This window comes from Thalassophryne amazonica, chromosome 8 (genome assembly GCF_902500255.1).
Source record: "Thalassophryne amazonica chromosome 8, fThaAma1.1, whole genome shotgun sequence".
NCBI classification, from domain to species: Eukaryota; Metazoa; Chordata; class Actinopteri; order Batrachoidiformes; family Batrachoididae; genus Thalassophryne; species Thalassophryne amazonica.
In genome coordinates, this window is record NC_047110.1 from 109,591,134 (window position 1) to 109,614,206 (window position 23,073).

The 23,073-nt window shown below is 41.0% G+C and overlaps 1 protein-coding gene across 2 annotated transcripts in view; it reads left to right on the forward strand.

Annotated features, from left to right (window-relative positions):
• Positions 1-3,576: 3,576 nt before the first annotated feature.
• The window catches only part of klhdc4 (kelch domain containing 4), a 30,931-nt gene continuing 11,434 nt past the window's right edge, over positions 3,577-23,073 (forward strand). Inside the window, exons 1-10 of one of the 2 annotated variants that reach the window (XM_034177245.1) lie at positions 3,577-3,779; positions 7,263-7,354; positions 7,436-7,514; positions 8,415-8,513; positions 8,782-8,918; positions 9,473-9,565; positions 14,584-14,746; positions 14,853-14,931; positions 15,013-15,221; positions 22,447-22,666. In XM_034177245.1, coding sequence (XP_034033136.1) covers positions 3,681-3,779; positions 7,263-7,354; positions 7,436-7,514; positions 8,415-8,513; positions 8,782-8,918; positions 9,473-9,565; positions 14,584-14,746; positions 14,853-14,931; positions 15,013-15,221; positions 22,447-22,666 — 1,270 coding nt within the window. In that variant the 5' untranslated portion in view covers positions 3,577-3,680. The remainder of the gene's footprint in view (positions 3,780-7,262; positions 7,355-7,435; positions 7,515-8,414; positions 8,514-8,781; positions 8,919-9,472; positions 9,566-14,583; positions 14,747-14,852; positions 14,932-15,012; positions 15,222-22,446; positions 22,667-23,073) is intronic. The other variant, XM_034177246.1, reaches the window with a different exon arrangement.

Below are 23,073 nucleotides of genomic sequence, written 5' to 3' on the forward strand. Positions count from 1 at the left end.
TGGGATTCTGGTTCTGGCTGTTCCTCCTGGAACTGGCGGTAAAGGCCTTCTGGAGGTCGGTAAAGGCCTTCTGCAAGTCGTTCTGGGGGGGTTGTTTGTTATTTTTCTTTTATGCATTTATGTTTGTATTGTGTTTGTGGGGCTGTGTTGGGTTTTTGCGTTTGAGAGTTTTTCTTTTCTTCCCGGGGTTTGATGGGACGGTCCCCTGGGGAGGTTTTGGGTGGGTTTTGTGTTTTTTTTTCTGTGTGTTGGATTGTACTGGGGAATGTTTTGGGGCTTTTGTTGATGCCAGCCGGCCTTCCAGCTGCGGTGCCCTGTCCTGCTGTCTGTGGTGGACCTTAGGAGCGTGGTGCTGTCTGCTTCCTGACGAGGACCCCGGAGGGAGGTGCTGTTCTCGGTCCTGGTCTGTTCGGTCGCCGGGAGGCTTCCCGTTAAAGGGGGGGTACTGTTGTGTGTTGGGGGGTGTGGCTGGATATTTTGGTGTTCTTTTCTTTTCTTTGCTCTCCAGGTGGCATGAGAGCTGATTTGTCTGTGGAGAAGGTGCTGGCTGAAGAATCCTTCACCCTCATCAACATCATGTGCAGCACCTGTGAATGGTGCTCACATGCAACCTTAAAGACTTTCAGCTGAAGCAGATAATTGGATGGCGTTCTGCATTTAAGTCATGTGTGATTCAAGCAGAACTGCCGGGAACTCGACCTTGTGATGTTCGTTTGTGAGACGCTGAGGACCGTGCCTGGGTTTGACACATCGAGCCCATGAAGCAAGGAAGGGTGAGGGACACATGCTGTCAGCACACATCAAAGGTGATTAAGTGTTTGACTAATTGTTGATAGTAACTTGGTATTTTGTTACGCAGTATACTGGAATTGTGATGAGGATTGTGCAGCTCGCTTCTCACTGCTGTGGCATGCGGACAAGTGGTCCTCCACCTGTTGTGAGAAGCTGCTCATTTGCATAAGGCTTAAAATACAGACCTGCATGTGTTGCTGATAGTGTGTGTCTTTTGAAGGATATTAGTTGTAACTGCTAACTTACCTCACCTCTTCTGTGCTTCGCAGAGAGTCGGTTTGTCGTGTCCACCTGGGGGGTGTTTGGCGGTGGTAGTGGGTCCAGGAGCGCCGGGCTTCGATCCTTTTGGGCGCTGGAGAGCGTGCCAGCCTTCACTCCACCAGAAGGACGCTATTTCTGTTTTTACACTTTTTATGCACCAGCGGGTGAAATAAATAAATTGTTTTTGGAACCGCTTTTCTGGTTATTTGTAGCGCTGGGTTCCGTCTGACGCAGGTCCGCTCCTCAACCCGTGTCGACACATAACAAATGTAGATGAGAGCAGACAGACATGAACCTGTCTACGTGCTCAGACTTTTCATATTTAAAAAGCTGCTTATTATTATATATATATATATAAAAAATCAATGTACAAGGTCTGTTAGAAAAGTATGGGACATTTTTATTTTTTTCAAAAACCTGATGGATTTGAATCACGTGTGCGTATGTATTTGTGTTGTTGCCTCAGTGAATAGATCAATATAAATCTTTCCTTGTCCACACAGACTGTCGTCAGGTTGTCGCTCACACGGTCTTTGTGTTTCCGACGCTGAGAATAGAGAACAATATATTCATACGTTGGCAGATGGCTGCAACCGGCTGATCAATGACTGTGACTCATTCATACGTCAACACGGTGTGTAAACAGATGTAAAATCATTAGATATGAAGACATCTCGCTCTGAGGGTGCTGTTCTTCTCAAACCAGCTGAGACCTAACAGACTTTTCCCATAAATCGATGGAGGAGGCTGGAGATTTGGTGATTTCTGCTGCCTGTTTGTGTCCACATTTCAAAAACAGAACAAAGGGATTGACATGATTTTTCAGAGGGATGGAGATTTTGTCAGGGAAGAGATGACGTGTTTGATTTTCCTCCTCAGAAAAACCAAGAGCCATCTAAAAATGTCTTACACATGTTTTGCTTGTCTACCCGGTCTACTCAAACCAGCTTGAACACACCTGATTATGTGCAGGTAGATGCACCATCCATCCATCTGCACTGCTGTAATTCATCCATCCATCCATCCATCCATCTGCACCGCTGTAATTCATCCATCCATCCATCTGCACTGCTGTAATTCATCCATCCATCCATCCATCCATCTGCACTGCTGTAATTCATCCATCCATCCATCCATCCATCTGCACCGCTGTAATTCATCCATCCATCCATCTGCACTGCTGTAATTCATCCATCCATCCATCCATCCATCTGCACTGCTGTAATTCATCCATCCATCCATCCATCCATCTGCACTGCTGTAATTCATCCATCCATCCATCCATCCATCTGCACCGCTGTAATTCATCCATCCATCCATCTGCACTGCTGTAATTCATCCATCCATCCATCCATCCATCCATCTGCACTGCTGTAATTCATCCATCCATCCATCTGCACTGCTGTAATTCATCCATCCATCCATCCATCCATCTGCACCGCTGTAATTCATCCATCCATCCATCTGCACTGCTGTAATTCATCCATCCATCCATCCATCCATCCATCTGCACTGCTGTAATTCATCCATCCATCCATCCATCCATCTGCACCGCTGTAATTCATCCATCCATCCATCTGCACCGCTGTAATTCATCCATCCATCCATCTGCACTGCTGTAATTCATCCATCCATCCATCCATCCATCTGCACCGCTGTAATTCATCCATCCATCCATCTGCACCGCTGTAATTCATCCATCCATCCATCTGTCTGTCTGTCCATTATTTATTTGGTGCCAGGTCACAGATGAGAGATGAGATACACAGAACAGCTTCTGAGTCCATCTCACAGGTCTCCCCCCTGTTTAGATGGAAGCTATCCATCCACTCTCTCTCTCTCTCTCTCTCTCTATATATATATATAAAAAACAAACAAACAAAAAAACATCCAGGATGAACCGGATCCATTTTTAGGTATTGTTCTAGAGCTACTTGGACATAATTTTCACAGTTTATGCACGTGATTTAAAAAGGATGAAGCATCGTCACCTGCAGCTCAACCTGTCAGTCAAAGAATGTGTTCTTTTATTTCATCATTCCAGGCTGTTCACCTTCAGATAGTTTCTGCTCACCAGATGTGATCAGGAATCAGGACATCCCTCTGGTGTCACACCTGAAGCCTCCATAAAAAAAAAAAAAATCAACACAGAGAAAATGCAGCTAAACTTGTTGTACTTCTTCCATTGCAACGCCTAAGTATGCCTCATTTTGAGTTAGCAAAAAAAATGCATAATACGTAATCTTTAATAATCTTTAATCTAGTCTTTAATACGTAAAGAATTTCCACAACCCCCCCCCCCCAAAAAAAAAACTTTATTACTTACATGAACAAAATAAACTAAATATTTAGTCCGGTCAATCGTTCGACAGGGACTAAATAACACGAACATCTTCATTTCTGTGGAACATTTTATTTATTTTGAGTATTTAGGCTGCAAGGCTCCAACATGCATGTCAACCTCCCGAACGTCAGATGGCGCAGTTTCAACAGTGGTCGCGTTACGTTTATTGCCGGAAGTGATTCCCCTGGCGGAGAAAAAAAAAAATAGCTGGCATGTGAGTTTGGCAAAAATTAATATTAAGAGAGTAAATTTGATTATTTCTTGTTAGGCCGTTATAACAGCTATGGGTAAAAAAGGTAAGAAAGAGAAGAAAGTGAAGGGAGCGGACAAGACGGCGGCAAAAATGGAAAAAAAAGTTTCCAAAAGATCGAAACGAGAAGAGGTAAAAAAATAGTTCTTTTCCTCATGGTAACCGGACAGTTCATAGACACAGTGTGCAAAATTCATAAAAAAAAAAACAAACAAAAAAAGACGATTTATAGACAATGTGCAAAATTCATAGACAAAAAAAAGACCATTCATAGACAGATTTACTGAACGACGTCAAGTCATACTTTTGAGAGATCACACCTGTGTTAAGTTAGTGTCACATCTGCGTTATAACTTATGTCTGTTATGTTTTATATAGAAATATAATGTATTCATTAGTCATCATTTTGTTTAGCTATCTATCTACAGTAGTGTTCAGAATAATAGTAATGCTATAAAGATTAATCCAGGTTTTGAGTATATTTCTTATTGTTACATGGGAAACAAGGTACCAGTAGATTCAGTGGATTCTCACAATTCCAAAGACCAAGCATTCATGATATGCACACACTGAATGAAATTGGGCTATTAGTAAAAAAAACAAAAAGTAGAAAGGGGGTGTTCACAATAATAGTAGTGTGGCATTCAGTCAGTGAGTTTGTCAGTTTTGTGGAACAAACAGGTGTGAATCAGGTGTCCCCTATTTAAGGATGAAGCCAGCACCTGTTGAACATGCTTTTCTCTTTGAAAACCTGAGGAAAATGGGACGTTCAAGACATTGTTCAGAAGAACAGCGTAATTTGATTAAAAAGTTGATTGGAGAGGGGAAAACTTATACACAGGTGGAAAAAATTGTAGGCTGTTCATCTACAATGATCTCCAGTGCTTTAAAATGGACAAAAAACCAGAGATGTGTGGAAGAAAACAGAAAACAACCATCAAAATGGATAGAAGAATAACCAGAATGGCAAAGGCTCACCCATTGATCAGCTCCAGGATGATCAAAGACAGTCTGGAGTTACCTGTAAGTGCTGTGACAGTTAGAAGACGCCTGTGTGAAGTTAATTTATTTGCAAGAATCCCCCGCAAAGTCCCTTTGTTAATTAAAAGACATGTGCAGAAGAGGTTACAATTTGCCAAAGTACATATCAACTGGCCTAAAGAGAAATGGAGGAATATTTTGTGGACTGATGAGAGTAAAATTGTTCTTTTTGGGTCCAAGGGCCGCAGACAGTTTGTGAGACGACCCCCAAACTCTGAATTCAAGCCACAGTTCACAGTGAAGACAGTGAAGCATGGTGGTGCAAGCATCATGATATGGGCATGTTTCTCCTACTATAGTGTTGGGCCTATATATCGCATACCAGGTATCATGGATTGTTTTGGATATGTCAAAATACTTGAAGAGGTCATGTTGCGTTATGCAGAAGAGGACATGCCCTTGAAATGGGTGTTTCAACAAGACAATGACCCCAAGCACACTAGTAAACGAGTAAATTCTTGGTTCCAAACCAACAAAATTAATGCCTCGCAGATGTGAAGAAATCATGAAAAACTGTGGTTATACAGCTAAATACTAGTTTAGTGATTCACAGGATTGCTAAAAAAGCAGTTTGAACATAATAGTTTTGAGTTTGTAGCGTCAACAGCAGATGCTACTATTATTGTGAACATCCCCTTTTCTACTTTTTTTTACTAATAGCCCAATTTCATAGCCTTAAGAGTGTGCATATCATGAATGCTTGGTCTTGTTGGATTTGTGAGAATCTACTGGTACCTTGTTTCCCATGTAACAATAAGATATATACTCAAAACCTGGATTAATCTTTTTAGTCACATAGCACTACTATTATTCTGAACAATACTCTGTCTGTCTGTCTATATTTATTTATTTATTTATAGCCTAATCATATATTGTCTCTTCAAATGACTAAAATTGTTGACTACTGCCACTATCTGCTTCTCTATCATATATTCGTGTTCTGTATATATGTATAATGTGTGTGTTTACAGTGTTTGCAAAATACCTGTTGACAATCTAGGCTATAACAGAATATTCTATTACTGTAAATCCCAATATGAATATTAAAATACGAACCATAGACAGTATAAAGAGTAGACGCCACAGTGCCAATAAGTAGTAGCTGTCAATGCGGCATCTAGCCTACTCTTTGTAATGTCTATGGTGAACTCATACCACTGATAGATCATACCTGTGTTAAAGGAAGTGTCACATATAAAAAGAGAGCTGCACCAGACATAAAAATCAGTATGGAGCTGAAGTTAACACCATGGAATATCCCTGCAGCACCTGCCATAAACCAGTCCAGTCATCACCTGGCCATCACCTGTGACAGGGCTGTGTTTTAATAATGAATTGTCGTTGGTATGTCTTGGAATGGTCCTTGTCTATGAATGGTCCGTAAACCTTCCTTGTCTGTGTTTGTTTTAACTAAGGAAATTAAAGTCTCTAAAAGTGATTTTTGTGACTAATTCGCTGCGTAGTTTACTGTAAGCACAGTGCAAGTTTAAACAACATGAATTCAGTTTATATATTTCATATATATATATATATATGTTTCAAGTAACAAGTTGTTGGATTTTATTTCAAGGGGTTTATATCACATTAAACATTTAGGAATTACAGTCATTTTATACACAGTTCCTCCACTTTCAGAGGCCAAACATAATTGGGCAAACTAAGTATAAGGATTATTATTAATAGAAATCATCACTTTTGCAGCCAATTTTCTTTAAATCAGTCAGTGGATGGATACATGAACATTTCTAAATCACTGAGTATGTCTTGGACGTCATTTCTAGGCATTACAACAGACAGGACAGTGCTGTATGAGTGATCTTCCAAGGAGGAGGCTAGTGAGGGAAGCCACCAAGACAGGCAGACAACTCTGAAGCATATACAGGCTTCTGTGGCTGTGATTGGAGAAACTACATATTGCAACTTGTATCTGGTGCATCACTGGCCAACACTTCATGGAGTGCAGCAAAGAAGGATTTTTTTCCCACAAAAAACCCGGATAAAATCTAGGCTTGAGTCTCTTTGGCATCTGGTGAACTGCAGTTGAAATGTCCTATGTTCTTTTAAAGAAATCCTTCTCTGTTCTGCAGTGCTGCAAAATAAAACCATATAACTGTGACGCAACAGACTAAAGTTTGCACGATGCACAATTTCTGCAATCATAGCCACAGAAAACTATAACTCAACTTCAGGATTGTCTGGGTGTCTTGGTGGCTTCCCTCACTAGTCTCCTTGCAGTCAGATTTTGAGAACTTCAGAGTCCAGACACATTTACCAAATTTTTTATTGTTTGTCTGTTTACTTATAGCCTGTGACTAAAGAAAGACTGTGTATAAAACAGCTCTATTTCATAACTTCTTGAACATTCTTGCAACATTTTTTTAAACCCTAAAAGGTAAAACTTACCACTGTCAGAACACATTGATTGTTTGGTTTCATCATTGTGGCCATGTATAGAGTCAGATTTTAAAATGTTGTGTTATTGTCTAAATACTTATGGACCTGACAATAGAACTACAAATAAAATATTTCTGTTTCTTGTCTTTCTTCCTTCCTTATCTCACTCTCTGTTCTCAGGAGGATTTGGAGGCTCTTATTGCTGAGTTTCAGAGTCTGGATGCAAAGAAAACCCAGGTTATAGAGACTACTTGTCCTCCGCCGTCTCCAAGGTGAAGCACGGGGGTGATACATCTGGTTTCTGTGATAGTAAGACACGTCCCAACCTCGATTTTTGTCCTGGTGTGTTTCAGATTGAATGCATCTCTATCTGCCCATCCTGAGAAAGATGAGCTCATTCTGTTTGGAGGAGAATTCTTCAATGGACAGAAGGTAGTCAAGAATTACTACCTAATACTCTATATTGTTTTCAAAACCTGATACAGTGAGTATCGTTGGATCTCCAATATTCCATACTTTTCACATTATCGATACACCAATGTGCTTAACGCTGCTAATATAAATTTTCTTTAAATACACGCATAAATGTTAGTGTTACCCAGCTATTTAGTACTTCAGTTATAATGCTTTATGTCTGTTCTATTAGTATTTATATTTTTACATTTTCTTTGGAATTTACCCTATTCCAAATTGACTTGAAACCCTACATATCTTTTTGATAAGATTACTGACCCCCAAGAGCTTTAATCATTTTTATATTTATGACTTCCCAAATCCCAGGTGACCTGATTTTAAACCTAGAGCCCAAAATGGGGACCCAGTTATGCTGTAGGTTAGACATTGCTTGGGGGCGGGGGTTGCTTCACATCCTGGTTTTGTTATATAGGAAAGATAAAACAAGTAAACATTTTTTAATATGCCTCATCAATCCCACTTACAACACTAGGAAAGAGTAATATTAATTAAACATTTCAGGTATTATGCTATTTGTACTGTCCCTTTGCTCCTCTGGCTACGCACCTGCACAATCTGTGTGAGCAAGAAGAAAAAGTGATGAGATGAAAAGAGTATTTATGTCGAAAACGCTACCTTACTGACTTACAGGTCAGAAGGTTTTACCACATGCAGCATCCATCAGAAACAGACTTTGTGCATATTTGAAGGAAAGCAAAGTAGGACGGTACTGTTTCCTTCCACAGTCCAAACACAAACAATCGCTTGTCAGAAGGATGGAAGGTGAATTATATGTCAAATGTTTATAAAGTGAAGCTTCTGAACGTTCATTCATATAAATACTTCTTCTTCTGCTTCATATTGTTTCCTTTCCTGCAGACGTATTTGTACAACGATCTGTTTTTCTTCAACATAAAGAAGAGCAGTTGGGTCAAATCCGAAATCCCCAACCCTCCTCCTCCACGATGCTCTCACCAGGTACATCACCCCAGACCTCCGTCACTGATCTCATTTGCATTAGCGAAATGTAAAATCCCATATTATATAATCAAAAGTCAGACTACTGTCTTCATTCATCGACTGGCAGATGTGTGGTTTTTGTTGTGGTTCTTATTTTTAGCTACAGTTCGGTGTCTTTGCGATGTATTTTGTCCTGATGGCTTGTTGCGAGAGAACCATTTATATCTGAAGCTCTTGTCCTGTCCTTAGTCTAATTATCCTTCCTTCCTTGCCTCTCTCCTTCAAGGCGGTCGTAGTTCCTCAGGGTGGGGGTCAACTCTGGGTTTTTGGGGGAGAGTTTGCTTCGCCGAACGGGGAACAGTTTTACCACTACAAGGACCTTTGGGTGCTGCACCTGGCTGCAAACACTTGGGAGAACATCAAGTACGTGCACGGTGGATGGTTGGACGTGGTGATGGATATACTGTTAAACACAAGGATGTGAGGGGAGGTAGAAAAGTACTAGTTAATAGACAACCTGCAGAGTACCTGGGCAGTGCCTGGGGTGTGTGTCTGTTTGGAGGGGTGGGGGGTGGTGTTGGTGCAGTTGCTGTTATTGTATATTACATTATATCCTGCATTCCATATCACCCTACATAAAGTAGTTATTACATTACAGTACATATTACGTTACTTATTACACTATATATTACATTATACATTAAATACATATTACAATACATTGTACATTACATATATTGCATATAAAATTACATATTGTATTGCATATTATATTGTACATTAGGCTACATATAACATTCAATATTACATTTCATATATATATATATATATAAATATATATATATATATATATATATTAAAGGATTACGTTGAAATTGTGTGCTTTCTTACACGTTAAGCATTGTGGATTTTTGTTGCTTCTGTTCATTGAGAGTAAAAGGTAGGAATTTTTGTTCTGTTTTTTTTTTTTTTTTCAGGGCACCTGGCGGTCCATCTGGTCGCAGCGGACACAGGATGGTCCTCAGCAAGAGACAACTGCTGGTGTTTGGAGGTTTCCACGAGAGCACCAGGTAGTCACAGAGTCCTCTGCAAGGGACGTTTATATGTTAAATTCAGAGGATGTTGGACAGATAACTCATTTCCTTGATGTCTCTTTTGGATGAACAGCCTCTTCTTAATTATATTAAAGTGGGTGTTACAAAAAGCAAGTGCATCTCCATGGAGATCAGTAAAATCAAACCATTTCCCCTTTAAATGGTGGTTTTTGACGAAGACTCAGGCTTTAAACGACGTCTTAGACTTGGCCGTCAGAAATGTATCTACATGTGTTGCATTTGTATTTCTGGGTCCTCAAGCTTTGAAGACACTTGGGAGGAGCTTAAGGTGTCACAAGGTCACTGGATGGAGTCCATGCTGATGTCTTTGCAGGAAAATGAAGGTCCAACTTTTTCGGGTCCATATGAAGATGTGCAGTAAGGAAAATAACAGTATGATTTCATAAAGCGAAGATAATTGGACTTTTCCCACGACTCAGCCAATGAGTGAGACATCAGTGAGTGCCGGCAGTCAGTCAGTAATGCATCATTTCACTTGCAAATGGGATTACTCCAGTTGTACCGGCCTGATTGTCACCAAATGTGGTATATACACTCGGCGTAGTGACACCAAGAAGCCTATTGGTTTTGGGGTCAAAGGTCAGTGTCACTGGAGCATACTTTGTAAAAAATCTTGCGAGTGCAGTAGTTTCTTTTTTAACTGCCTGATTGTCACTGAACTTGGTATTTGTGTTAGATGTGGTGACCCCAAGAAGCCTATGATTTTGGGGTCAAAGGTTGGGGTACTAGAACCCTTTGGCCAGGGCATTATGGGTTAGTGCAGACTATAACCTCATATTTGACACATACTACACGTACAATTCCATTGAAGTTGGGACATTGTGTAAAATGTAAATAAAATCAGAATACAATGATTTGCAAATCCTCTTCAACCTATATTCAACTGAATACACCACAAAGACAAGATATTTAATGTTCAAACTGATAAACGTTATTGGTTTTATGCAAATATTTGCTCATTTTGAAATGGTTGCCTGCAACGCTGGGACAGTGGTATGTTTACCACTGTGTTACATCACCTTTCCTTCTAACAACACTCAGTAAGCGTTTGGGAACTTAGGACACTAATTGTTGAAGCTTTGTACGTGGAATTCTTTCACATTCTTGCTTGTTGTTCGACTTCAGTTGTTCAACAGTCCGGGGTCTCCGTTGTCGTATTTTGCACTTCATAATGCGCCATACATTTTTAATGGGTGACAGGTCTGCACTGCAGGCAGGCCAGTCTAGTACCTGCACTCTTTTACTACGAAGCCACGCTGTTGTAACACATGCAGAATGTGTCTTGGCATTGTCTTGTTGAAATAAGCAGGGACGTCCCTGAAAAAGACGTTGCTTGGATGGCAGCATGTGTTGCTCCAAAACCTGGATGTACCTTTCAGCATTGATGGTGCCATCACAGATGTGTAAGTTGTCCATGCCATGGGCACTAACACACCCCCATCACAGATGCTGGCTTTTAAACTTTGTGCTGGTAACAATCTGCATGGTCTTTTTCCTCTTTTGTCCAGAGGACACAACGTCCATGATTTGCAAAAACAATTTGAAATGTGGACTCATCAGACCACAGCACACTTTTCCACTTTGCATCTGTCCATTTCAAATGAGCTCGGGCCCAGAGAAGGTGGCGGCGTTTCTGGATGTTGTTGATGTATGGCTTTCACTTTGCATGGTAGAGTTTTAACTTGTAGATGTAGTGACGAACTGTGTTAACTGACAGTGATTTTCTGAAGTGTTCCTGAGCCCATGCGGTAAGATCCTTTACACGATGATGTCGGTTTTTAATGCAGTGCCACCTGAGTGATCGAAGGTCACGGGCATTCAGTGTTGGTTTTCGTCCTTGCCGCTTACGTGTAAAAAGTTCTCCAGATTCTCTGAATCTTCTGATTATGTTATGGACTGTAGATGATGGAATTCCTAAATTCCTGTTATACCAAATCATGACACTCAACCTGTATTCAGTTGAATAAAGGTTGAAGAGGATTTGCAAATCATTGCATTCTGTTTTTATTTGCATTCCACACAGGATTTGCAAATCACTGCATTCTGTTTTTATTTGCATTCCACACAACGTTCCATCTTCATTGGAATTGGGATTGTATAAACAGACCTTCAGTACAGATGTTGTCCAGTTTGTTCATTCAGGTATGTTGTTTAGTTTATTAGACTTTTTTACTGGCATACGACATATAAATCACATACAATGCAATACTTTAAAATGACCATAACAACAATATTTAAAATAAATAAAAACCTATTGAATAAAGTATACAAAAAACAAAGAATATTAAATTGCAGCATTTTAAAATGTCACACAAAAATTCAAAACGTTTGGACCAAACCCCCCCCCCAAAAAATCATTTAAACAAACATAATTTAACAGTACACCTGTTTCACAGGATGAAACCACCCTACCAAATGCCAAGACTAGAAAACAAAAAAGGAAATAATTTAGTTAATAATTGATTATAGTTAACAATATATTTGTTATTTAATCAGAAAATGCTACCTGAGAAGACGAGACTGAACGTGAACATAAAACTAAAAATTGAGTCATTCTACAATTCGAACAATGACAGAATGATACCCAGGCACAAAAATTTCATATATCATGTTTTGAGTTGAATTTTGAAAGATAAAAGTTAGAAAATTTCTTCTTCTTCTTTCAGTTGCTCCCATTAGGGGGCAGCACAGCAGATCAGTTGTTTCCATCTTGCTCTGTACTCTGTAACTTCCTCTCTTTCTCCATCCACCTGCATGTCCTTCCACAGCACATCCATAGACCTCCTCTTTGTCCTCCCTCTTCTCTTCCTGCCTGGTGGCGCCATCCTCAGCATCATTCTCCCTATATACCCTGGGTCCCTCCTCTGCACATGTCCACACCATCTCAAATTCTTTGACTTTGTCTCCAAGCTGTCTCACCTGAGCTGTCCCTCTGATATGTCCATTCTTGTCACTCCCAAAGAGAATCGCAACACCTCCAGCTCTGCCTCCTGTCTTTTTGTTAGTGCCACTGTCTAGAGACAGTCCACCATAGCTGATCTCACTACTGTCTTAAACTTTCCCCTTCACTCTTGCAGATATTCTTCAGTCACAAATCACTCCTCCCACCTTTCTCCACCCACTCCACCCTGCCTGCACTCTCTTCTTCACCTCTCTACCACATTTTCCATTACTTTGGACAGTTGACCCCAAGTATTTAAACTCATCTACTTTCACCACTTCTACTCCTTGTAACTGCACTATTCCACTGGGCTCCCTCTCACACACGTGTACTCAGTCTTGCTCCTACTGTCTTTCATTCCCCTTCTCTACAGAGCGTATCTCCACATTTTCAGGATAGACTCAGTCTTCTCATTACTCTTACTACAGATCACAATGTCATCTGCAAACATCATAGTCCATGGAGACTCCTGTCTGATCTGATCCTTCAACTTGTCCATCACCACTGCGAACAAGAAAGGACTCAGAGCTGGTCCTTGGTGTAATCCCACCTCCACCTTGAATGAATCTGACATTCCTGCTGCGCATTTCACTGCTGTCACACTGTCCTTGTATATGTCCTGCACTACCCTAACATACTTCTCTACCACTCCACACTTCCTCATGCAACACCACAACTCTTGGCACCCTGTCATAAGCTTTCTTTAAATCCACAAACACACAATGTAACTCCTTCTGGCCTTCTCTATACTTCTCCATCAGTATTCTCAGAGCAAACATTGTATCTGTGATGCTCTTTCTTGGCATGAAACCATATTGCTGCTTACAGAGCTTCACCTGTTTTCTAAACCTAGCTTCTACTACTCTTTCCCTTAACTTCATGCTACGGTTGATCAGCTTTATGCCTCTGTAGTTACTGCAGCTCTGCACATCACCTTTGTTCTTAAAAATAGGAACCAGCACACTTTGTCTCTACTCCTCAGGCATCCTCTCATGTTCCAAGATTTTGTTAAACAATCTGGTTAGAAACTCCACTGCCATCTTTCCAAGAGATTTCCATGCCTCCACTGGAATGTTATCTAGATCAGCTGCCTTTACACTCTTCATCCTTTTCATAGCTGCCCTCACTTCATCCTTACTAATCCCTTGTACTTTCTGATTTACTCTCTCCACATCATCCAGCCTTTTGTCTCCCTTATTTTCTTCATTCATCAGCTCCTCAAAATATTCCCTCCACCTTCTCAACACACTCTCCTCACTTGTCAGCACATTACCATGAACATCTTTTACCACCCTAACCCGCTGCAGATCCTTTCCAGCTCTTTCCCTTTGGCCAATTAGTACAAATCCTATTCTCCTTCCTTACTGTTCAGCTTCTTGTACAGCTCCCTAAATGCCTTTTTCACAGCTTTTGCCACTTCTCTTTTCGCCTTTCTCCTGTCTACTTTCTTCATCTCTCTGACTATCCCAATTTTTTTTTTTTTTTTTGGCAGCCTCTTTCTCCTTATGCTTTCCTGAACATCTTTGTTCCACCACCATGTCTCCTTGTCTTCCTTCCACTATCCAGATGACACACCCAGTACCTTCCTAGCTGTCTCCCTCCCCACATCTGCAGTACTTTTTCCACTTGTCCAAAATTGTTTCCTATCCATCCAGTGCCTGTCTCACCTGCTCACTGAATTTCACATAGCAGTCTTCTTTTTTCAGCTTCCACCATCTGATCCTTTATTGAGATGTGACTCTTCTACTTCACCTCTACGCCCTACAGTCTATAAATTCTTTAAGCTTGCATCTGCTACACACAATGTAGTCCACCTGTGTGTACCTTCCTCGACTCTTACGTGACCCTGTACTCCTCCCTTATCTTAAAGTAGGTAAAAGTTAGAAATTTATGTTTTTAAAAACAGATTCTTCGTTCCTGGTGAACAGAGGTACCGGTGATTGATTCCATGTGAGTACTTTTATCTGGAAGTATGTGGACCATTTTGTGAGTTTGATGACAGTTTTTCCATTTTTTTTCCCTCCCCTTGCAGGGATTTCATCTATTACAGTGACGTCTACTCATTTTCCTTGGATACCTTCTCTTGGTCCCGCCTCTCTCCATCTGGTTCTGCCCCCTCGCCACGCTCTGCCTGTCAGATGACCTCCACTCCTGATGCCTCAGGCGTCATCATCTATGGTGGATACTCTAAAGTGGTGCGAGCACCAGAGATCTGACACTGCAGTTACATTTGCAGAAGCAAATGATGCATTGATGATATGTTTCTTTCTGTTTTAAAATGAGTTGTGTTTGTATTAATAGAGAGTCAAGAAGGATGTGGAGAAGGGAACCATACACTCTGACATGTTCCTTTTGAAGAGAGAGGGTAAAGGTGACCAAGGTACAATAAAACATCTTTTTAGTACAAATAATTCAGCTGCCATCTTTACCTTTTTCTGACTCCTGTTTGTTTGGCTTCCAGAGAAGTGGTTGTGGTCCAGGGTGAATCCGTCTGGTAACAAGCCCCCTCCTCGCTCCGGCTTCTCACTGGCTGTCGGCCAAATGGGTCGAGCTGTGCTGTTTGGTGGCGTCTGTGATGAGGAGGAAGAGGAGACATTAGAAGGCGACTTTTACAATGACCTCTACCTTTACGACACAGTGAAGAACCGCTGGTTCCCCGGCATACTCAGGGTAGGCTGGAAAGTAGCGGTCAGATGTTTCACAATTGGAGGCGCACTGATTGACGATAATAGCAGGTTGCTTCCAGATGTTGTGGTGAGTTGCACATGCCTTCCTTATGGCCTGGTCACATGGCACTTAACGAAGGACAATGAAGCCCAAACAAAACAAGAAATCTTGTCTTTCGTTGACTTTTGTTGGCATTGTTTAACCTTCATGCAGCATCGTTCCTGCAGCTGGCGCTTTGTCAGGCTTTTTAAACTGTCGAAAAATCGGAACGAATGCCGCCGAAAACCTCAATTCAACCGTATTTTGTTCTGCTCTAGCTCTTGACGTTTTTTTTATTGTTTGCTTAGTCTTTGTAATGTTAGCATTTAGTTTGACTTCGTTCAACCAGCTGAATGTTTTCACACAGTACAGAAGCCGGTTTGTGAGCGCTGCAGTGGAGGAGAGCTGCAGCTCCCCCGGGGGGGGTGCTAGTGTGTGGCGTGGGGCTTCTGCCGCTGTGTATAATGTGGCTGCTGTGCTGGCGTGCCAGGAATAATTTTTCGGCCTCCTCCGCCAACGCACAGCAGTTTGTGATCCGTGGGTGTTGTTACAGCGCCGTGCGCACATGAGGAGAGAGTTGCTGCACAAAAAGGTTCGGCTGGAGCTGCAGTATTCTGTCCATGAACTGTCCATGAAAAGCTGGCTGTCCTCTAGCCTGTGCAAAGAGAAAAGCATGCTGGCGCTTTCAGCGTCTGACAGTTCAGAAGTTTTGAGGAAGTGATCCTTGATCACTGCATATTTGTTCGCAGCAGGGGGGCTTTGCAGGAACGCGATCAGCCTCATTTGTTTCCGTGGCACTGAGATGATCAGAAACAGCAGGGTTTAAAAAAAAAAGGCAGAGAGAGAGAGAGACAGTGCTATCTCTCTCTCTCGTACGCATGCATTTCAGGTGTACAGACAGCGATTAAAGTTTTGGTGTTTGAGAGATTTGAGAAATATTTCTATAATAATTGGCGGCACGGTAGCTTAGTGGTTAGCACTGTTGCTTCACAGTGGGTTCAATTCCCGTGGCCTTTCTGTGTGGAGTTTGCATGTTCTCCCTGTGTTTCCGCCCACATCCAAAGACGTGCGGGTTAGGTGGATTGGAATCTTTAAATTGTCCTTAGGTGTGCGTGTGGGTGTGTCTGTGTTTGTTTGTCTGTTTGTGGCCCTGCGACGGACTGGTGTCCTGTCCTGGGTGTACCCCGCCTCACGCCCTGTGACTGCTCCAGCCCCCCGCGACCCTTAATTGGACTAAGCGATAGAAGATGAAGGAATGAATGAATGAGAAATATTTGACGTGTTTGCAGTGTGTATTATTTTGGTGGCGAATTTCGCGTGTGTGGTTAGTGTGGTGTGTTTTTTTTTGTAAAAATGAGGTGTCTTATGAATGTTGAGCAAGCGCTTCATTTGTTTGTGTTTTTAATTGGAGCGTGCAGCGTGTCGTCAGAGTCTGAACCAGACAGTGAGGATTCAGATGAAGGAGATGATCCCTCTTTTGTTCTGGACGAGGAACCACAGCAGGTGGATTCACTGACATGCACAGATCTCCACAGTGGGTTGGATTGTGCACTTCTGTTTGCAGCTGAGCTCCATCCCAGCGCCGAGTCCTGGAACGCAGAGATGCAGACACACACTGCTCCAGCAGTGGCTCCAGCTGCATTTTGTTTAAAGCGTCGAGATCAATGTTAGCTTCGGTTTTGTTTTGTTCCTCTTTTGTCCGTTTTGCACTCTTGATTCCCAGGCTTTTCAGTGTTAAAGCTCATTCGTCTACCTGTTCTCAACGATTTGTGACTTTTTTCCTTTCATTCAGGAATCGTCATATGCCGTGTGACCGGGCCTTTACAAGGGTCTCAAGGGGGTGCCGCGAGTGTGCACGAGTGAAGAACCTCCATGGGGCTTTTTCTAGGAATTATGAGCTTGTTGTAGTGAGCTGTCACAATTTGATATACAATGGCCAGAGTAGTTAAAGAGTTCCCCATGAAAATGTCATTTATTGAACATTTACCAAAATCAAACATGATGAGATGCAAGGTGTGTGGCACAAACATGGATTCGGCACCGCTGCAGTGAAAAGCTCCTCCTATGGCTAAAGATGTTCTTGATTTTATTCACTTAAGTCACCCTGATGTAAATAGACTCTGTTTCTTGTGTTGCATACTGTGGCAAGCTCAGATATTGTTACAGGGATGAAAAATGTCTGCTTTTTGGTGGATTTCCACTTTTTTCCATCAGGCATCTTGTTGGGCAGCAAGGGGCCCTTGAAGCAAAGCTGTTGGTTTTTATTTCGCGTTCTCTTCATTTTTCCCCACTAAACCATAAAGAGAATATGTCTGTGAGTAATACTTACCCTTTTATGTTAAACTGACCTGTTCTGGTCTTCTGAAACAGTTGATAGATTTTATAACTTAAAAACGGGAACGATGCTAATGCGTTAGCATGTCTATGGCATTTTCAATGTTAAAGTTAGCATTAAGCTGTAGTTTCACAGTGATCCTCACAGTGAACATCTCAACCTTGCCTGGTGACTCCTAAGTTGGTTCCACTCCTCCAGCCAATGCAAAGGAGTTGGTATCGGGTTATTTGGTTACGTGACTTTTAGTCAGCATTCTGACATTTTGCTGATTGGCTGAGACACACCGCTCTCTGATTGGCTGCAGCCTTTGTTACAACGTAGCACTGGTACTGCAGTCTCTGGAGGAGTGGAACCAACTTACATTATTGGCGGTTACGCCACAGCCAATCACAGAGCGTGGCGTGATAGCCAATAGCAGCCGACGTATCAGATGGACCAATCACAGCCATGTTTTCAAAAACACGCTACCAGTCTCTTTGTATAAGAGACTGTGGTACCAGTGCTAGGTGACTCCTGGATGTTTACTGTTTAACTATTTATTTAAAGGTTTATTTTGAACATTTCATTAACCCCTTCAGGTTACACCCCATCGATCTGTATTTGTACTTGCTCATTTGTTCTGTAGTTCTCAAATAACATTAGTTTTGTTTTAAGTTTAATGACAATTTGCTTTGGTCAAACCATATTTTCAGTTTGTTCATTTATTCAGTGATTTCCTCCAGAACTATCTGCCAAGCTAGAAAACTGCTGCATCCTACTAAGGGCAGAATAATACTGGAGTGATTTTGAATCGGAAAAGTTTTTTTTTTTTTTCCTCACCAAAATGGATGCTGCACATAAGTGGGCAGCATGACACAGATTGAGAATTATTTTTGTGTGTTTGTTGCTGTCTACAGTGTTTAAGTATGCTGACTGATGTCATCTGCCGTGTGCAGTCGCTATAAATTAATGTTTAATTATGCTGGTTTCTGTGTTAAAGAATATTGTAGGCTGAAAATAAAGAAATGCATATCCCAAACAGCTCAGAGGAAATGGCTTAGAATCTGATTTATGCATGTCTGCAATTTCATAACACAGTTACAACCCTGATTTTATATGTGCAAAATACAGACACTAACAAAACCTGCTAAATTTCAATTTGACTATGATGCATTGGATTACATATGCTAAATTCGTATATTCGCTTGTTTACCTAAAGTAGTTTTACGCACTCGCATAGGCACACCCCAAATTGCATACTCATTAAGTTAGATGTGTTAAATGGACTATATGTGTAGTGTTCTCACTGTGCGCTGTTAATATCTATTTTATCTAATTTAATTTATCTAATTTTAGACCTGTGTCTCATCTGCCATTTCTATCTAAGGTTTTAGAAAAGGTTGTCTTTTTTACAGTTATAATCATTTTTAGAAGACAATCTCATCCTTGAAAAATTCCAATCTGGGTTTAGATCACGACACAGCACTGAGTCAGCACTTTTAAAAGTTCATAATGACATCACTTTGTCGGTGGATGCAGGGAATCCTACTGTGCTGGTTCTGTTGGACCTCACAGCAGCCTTTGATACTGTGGATCACACAGTACTTGTTTCCCGGTTAGAACATTTTATTGGCATTCATGGTACTGCACTTAAGTGGTTAAATCATATTTGGCTGAAAGGAGCTTTTCTGTCATGATTGGGGACCTCTCCTCATCAACTGTTCATCTGTCTTGTGGAGTGCCGCAGGGTTCTGTCCTTGGGCCAATTCTTTTTGTCTTTGTACATTCTGCCATTGGTGTTATGGATAAGACGCGGATTGAGGAGCGGTCCAGTATCTGACTGAACCCAGCATGAAATAATCAGAAGCAGTTCCAAAAAGAAAACACATTTATTTTTCTCCCTTTGTGCTATACATGAAATACTAAATAATTAAAGTTCTGGTAAGGTGAAAAGGCGGCGCGCTCTATCAGCGTCTCAACAGTCGGAGTCCGAACGTTCAGGACTCAGGAGTTCCGCCAACACTTTGACTTTCCCAGACTGTACTCTGTGAAGGAGGAACAGAGATGAGATTATTTAACACTTATTACTACGAAATATTGTTTAGAGGCAAACTTATCAGCTACACGTTTAGGTCTGGTTTCAAACTTAGTTCAAAGAGGCTGCTGCTCACAGCTAGTGGAGGATCATTAATCCGCACACCACTGCCGTGAGGAGCACACCAAACAATTTCCACCAATAATTACTTATAGCTGCGTATAAACGCCAATTTACATTCACGGATAAACTTTTCAGAATATTCACCTCTGTCGTGTGCTGACAACGTTTGCCTCTCACCCTCGTCCTCCTTCACAGGCGCAATGTCAGACTCTGAAATGGCCCTCAGCGTCCCCACACGGTCGTCACAAGGTCGTATTCTCCGGCAGTCTTATCCAACTCACTGCTGGTTTAAATGTAGTTCTTCATCACTACATTGGTACCAGCTGGAAGTCCTCAGATCTGCACGTGAACATCACAGGTGTCGTGGATTGTCCTGATAGAGAGCCGCACGAGAATGCAACAGGTGCAGCCAATCATCGTAACAGAGGAGAGAGACTCTTCTGCAGCACATTTTCCTCAGAGAACAGCCCCAAATCATCTGGGAAGGAAAATAAACACAAAACAACCCAACCTTGTCCAGCCAAACCCCCCCCAACACACAACAATTGGGGTCAATTATAACCCAGCACAACCTGTTATGCAGATGATCTGCAAATCTATCTGCCTGTGAGGACTAATGGGAGTGATGCTTTGTCATCATTATTTAATTGTATTCGTGATGTAAAGCAGTGGCTGTCCCAAAACTTCCTTTACCTGAATGATGGTAAAACTGAGATCATGGTGTTTGAGCGCTCTGGCAAACCAAATGTGGTAACACCAAATTTTGGTGCTTTGGCTAACTATGTAAAACCAGCTGTCAAGAATTTGGGAGTGATATTTGACAGCTGTTTGAGGTTCGATCAACAGATAAATTCTGTTGTCACAAGCTAGTTTTTTCCAACTTCGCCTTTTGGCTAAAATAAAGCACTTTCTCAGTAGACGTGATCTTGAGACGGCCATTCATGCTTTCATCAGCTCCAGACTTGATTATTGTAATGCACTTTATTCGGACATTAATCAGTCATCTCTTGCACGTCTCCAATTGGTGCAGAATGCTGCTGCTCGTCTTTTAACAAACACTTTTAGACGTGAGCATATTACACCCGTCCTGTACTCACTCCACTGGCTTCCAGTTCGTTTTAGAATTGATTTTAAAATTTTAATGTTTGTTTTTAAAGCTATTTATGGCCTTGCACCTCCCTACTTGTCTGAAATTTTAACTTTGCGCACCTACAGTAGGACATTAAGGCCGTCTGGCCAGCTTTACTTAGATGTTCCAAGGTCAAGATATAAACGCTGGGGTGATCATGCTTTCGTGGTAGCTGGCCCCAGACTGTGGAATGAGCTACCTCTTGAGTTACGTACAATTCATGACCTAGCACTTTTTAAATCTAAGTTAAAGACTTATTTATTTAAACTGGCTTTTAACACTTAGTGGGGAGGTGACATGTTCTGTTATTTTTATGTTCTTTTTTATGTGTTGTTTTAAAATGTTATTTTATATGTGCTTTATTTTTGTAAATTTGTGTTTTTAATGTTAAGCACTTTGGACACCAGTCGGTGTTATAAAGTGCTTTATAAATAAATGTTGATTGATTGATTGAATATGGTGTGTTAGTAGATATTTTTCCAGGTGTTATAGAGCTTGTACACATTTGTACACATACAAACCTTTTGTAAAATCAGGCCCAGTATGTTAAATTGACTCAAGAGATTACCACAATTGACAGAGATCAAATGTTAATGTGTTAAAATTGAGAAATAATGGTGTCACAGGCAGGAGTATGAATGTGTGCTTGATATGCAAAAACAAAAATGGGTGCAAGTAAAAGTACCAAAAGAAAAAGAAAAAAAAAAAATATATATATATATATATATATATATATATATATATATTTTTTTTTTTTTTTTTTTTTTTCAGTTGGCTTTTCCTCATTATTATACTGTAACCTTCACTGATATACAGCTTGTTGTTTTCCAATTTAAGACGCCCACCTCCACATTTCACTGGATTACAGAATTGTGTTTATTTTGATTTACTCTGAGCCACATTTCTAAGAATTTTCACTTGCTTATACATTTGTGCTTTATTTTTTAAGGCTATTTTTAAATTACAAAGCTGATTAATTTATCCGTATAAAAATGCAAGAGCTTCAAACAGTAATTTCCCATGAAGATTAACAGCCGGTGGCGAGCTCCCCCTAAAGGAGCTGTTATGCAACTGCAGGAAACTGATGAGCTGAGCGGTGAAGGCACTTTGGAGCAAAAGCACATTTGAGAAACCTCCAGTACCAAAACAAACAGATAATGACAGAAGATAGACCGGAAAATCCAGATTGTCTCACTGAGATGGTATTTCTTTCAAAACCCCGAAACCAGCGTTATGATGTTTGTTCAGGTTGAACAGGTGGCTTTGGAAGGTATTTCCTGCTCAGAAAGAGAACATGTCACTCCATATCAGACTTAGAAACTTATCCATTTGATTTGGTCAAAGTCCAAGTTGAGATTTGTTGGACAGACTTTTGAATTCCTGAATATTCCCATGCGCTGTGCTCAGAGTTGCATGATTGATCATTGAGCAGATAAACCTTCCCAGATGTACATCTTCTCAAATCCCCCTCCTTTTATAGTTTTATAGTGAAAGTTTGTGTTTTCTGACCACCTCTGTGTTTCAGCCTCTGCCTGGAAAACTCTGAATAATAATAACTAGAATTATTATTTTCTTTCTGTCTGTTCAGGGTAACAAGACTGAGAAGAAGAGACGGCGGAGGGTAAAGGGTGGAGCTGAGGGAGAAGGAGCAGACAAGGGGGAGGAGGAGGACACTGCTCCTCAAGGTCCTACTGAAATCATCAAAGAAATTGTGATGGAAGATGGCACCATGATGACCATCAAGGAGGTGATTCATGCAGTCCAGCAGGAGGAAGAGGAGGAGGAGGACGACGAAGATGACAACAATGGCAAGATTAAGATGCACACAACCAAAGATAAACCAAATTCTAGAAAATAGGGACAATGATGTTTTCATTCTTGTGTTACAGCCTGTATTTATTCAGCCAGGTGGTGTATTTGGTGCTTTTAGTTTTTTCTAAGATTAGGATCAAAGATGAGTGATCGGCATTAGAGCTCAGATATTAGGATGTCCATATTAGGGTCAAAGATGCGTAATCAAGATCAAGTTGATGAGGATCAATGATCAGATATTAGGATGTAATGTTAGGATCAAAGATGAGTAATCAGGTTCAAATCTTGTATATCAGGATATGAGGTTAGTATCCAAGATGAGTGATCAGGATCTAAGTTCAGCTGTTAAGATCTAAAATTAGGATCATTGAGGTGTGATTGGCTTAAGGCTCAGCTATCGGCA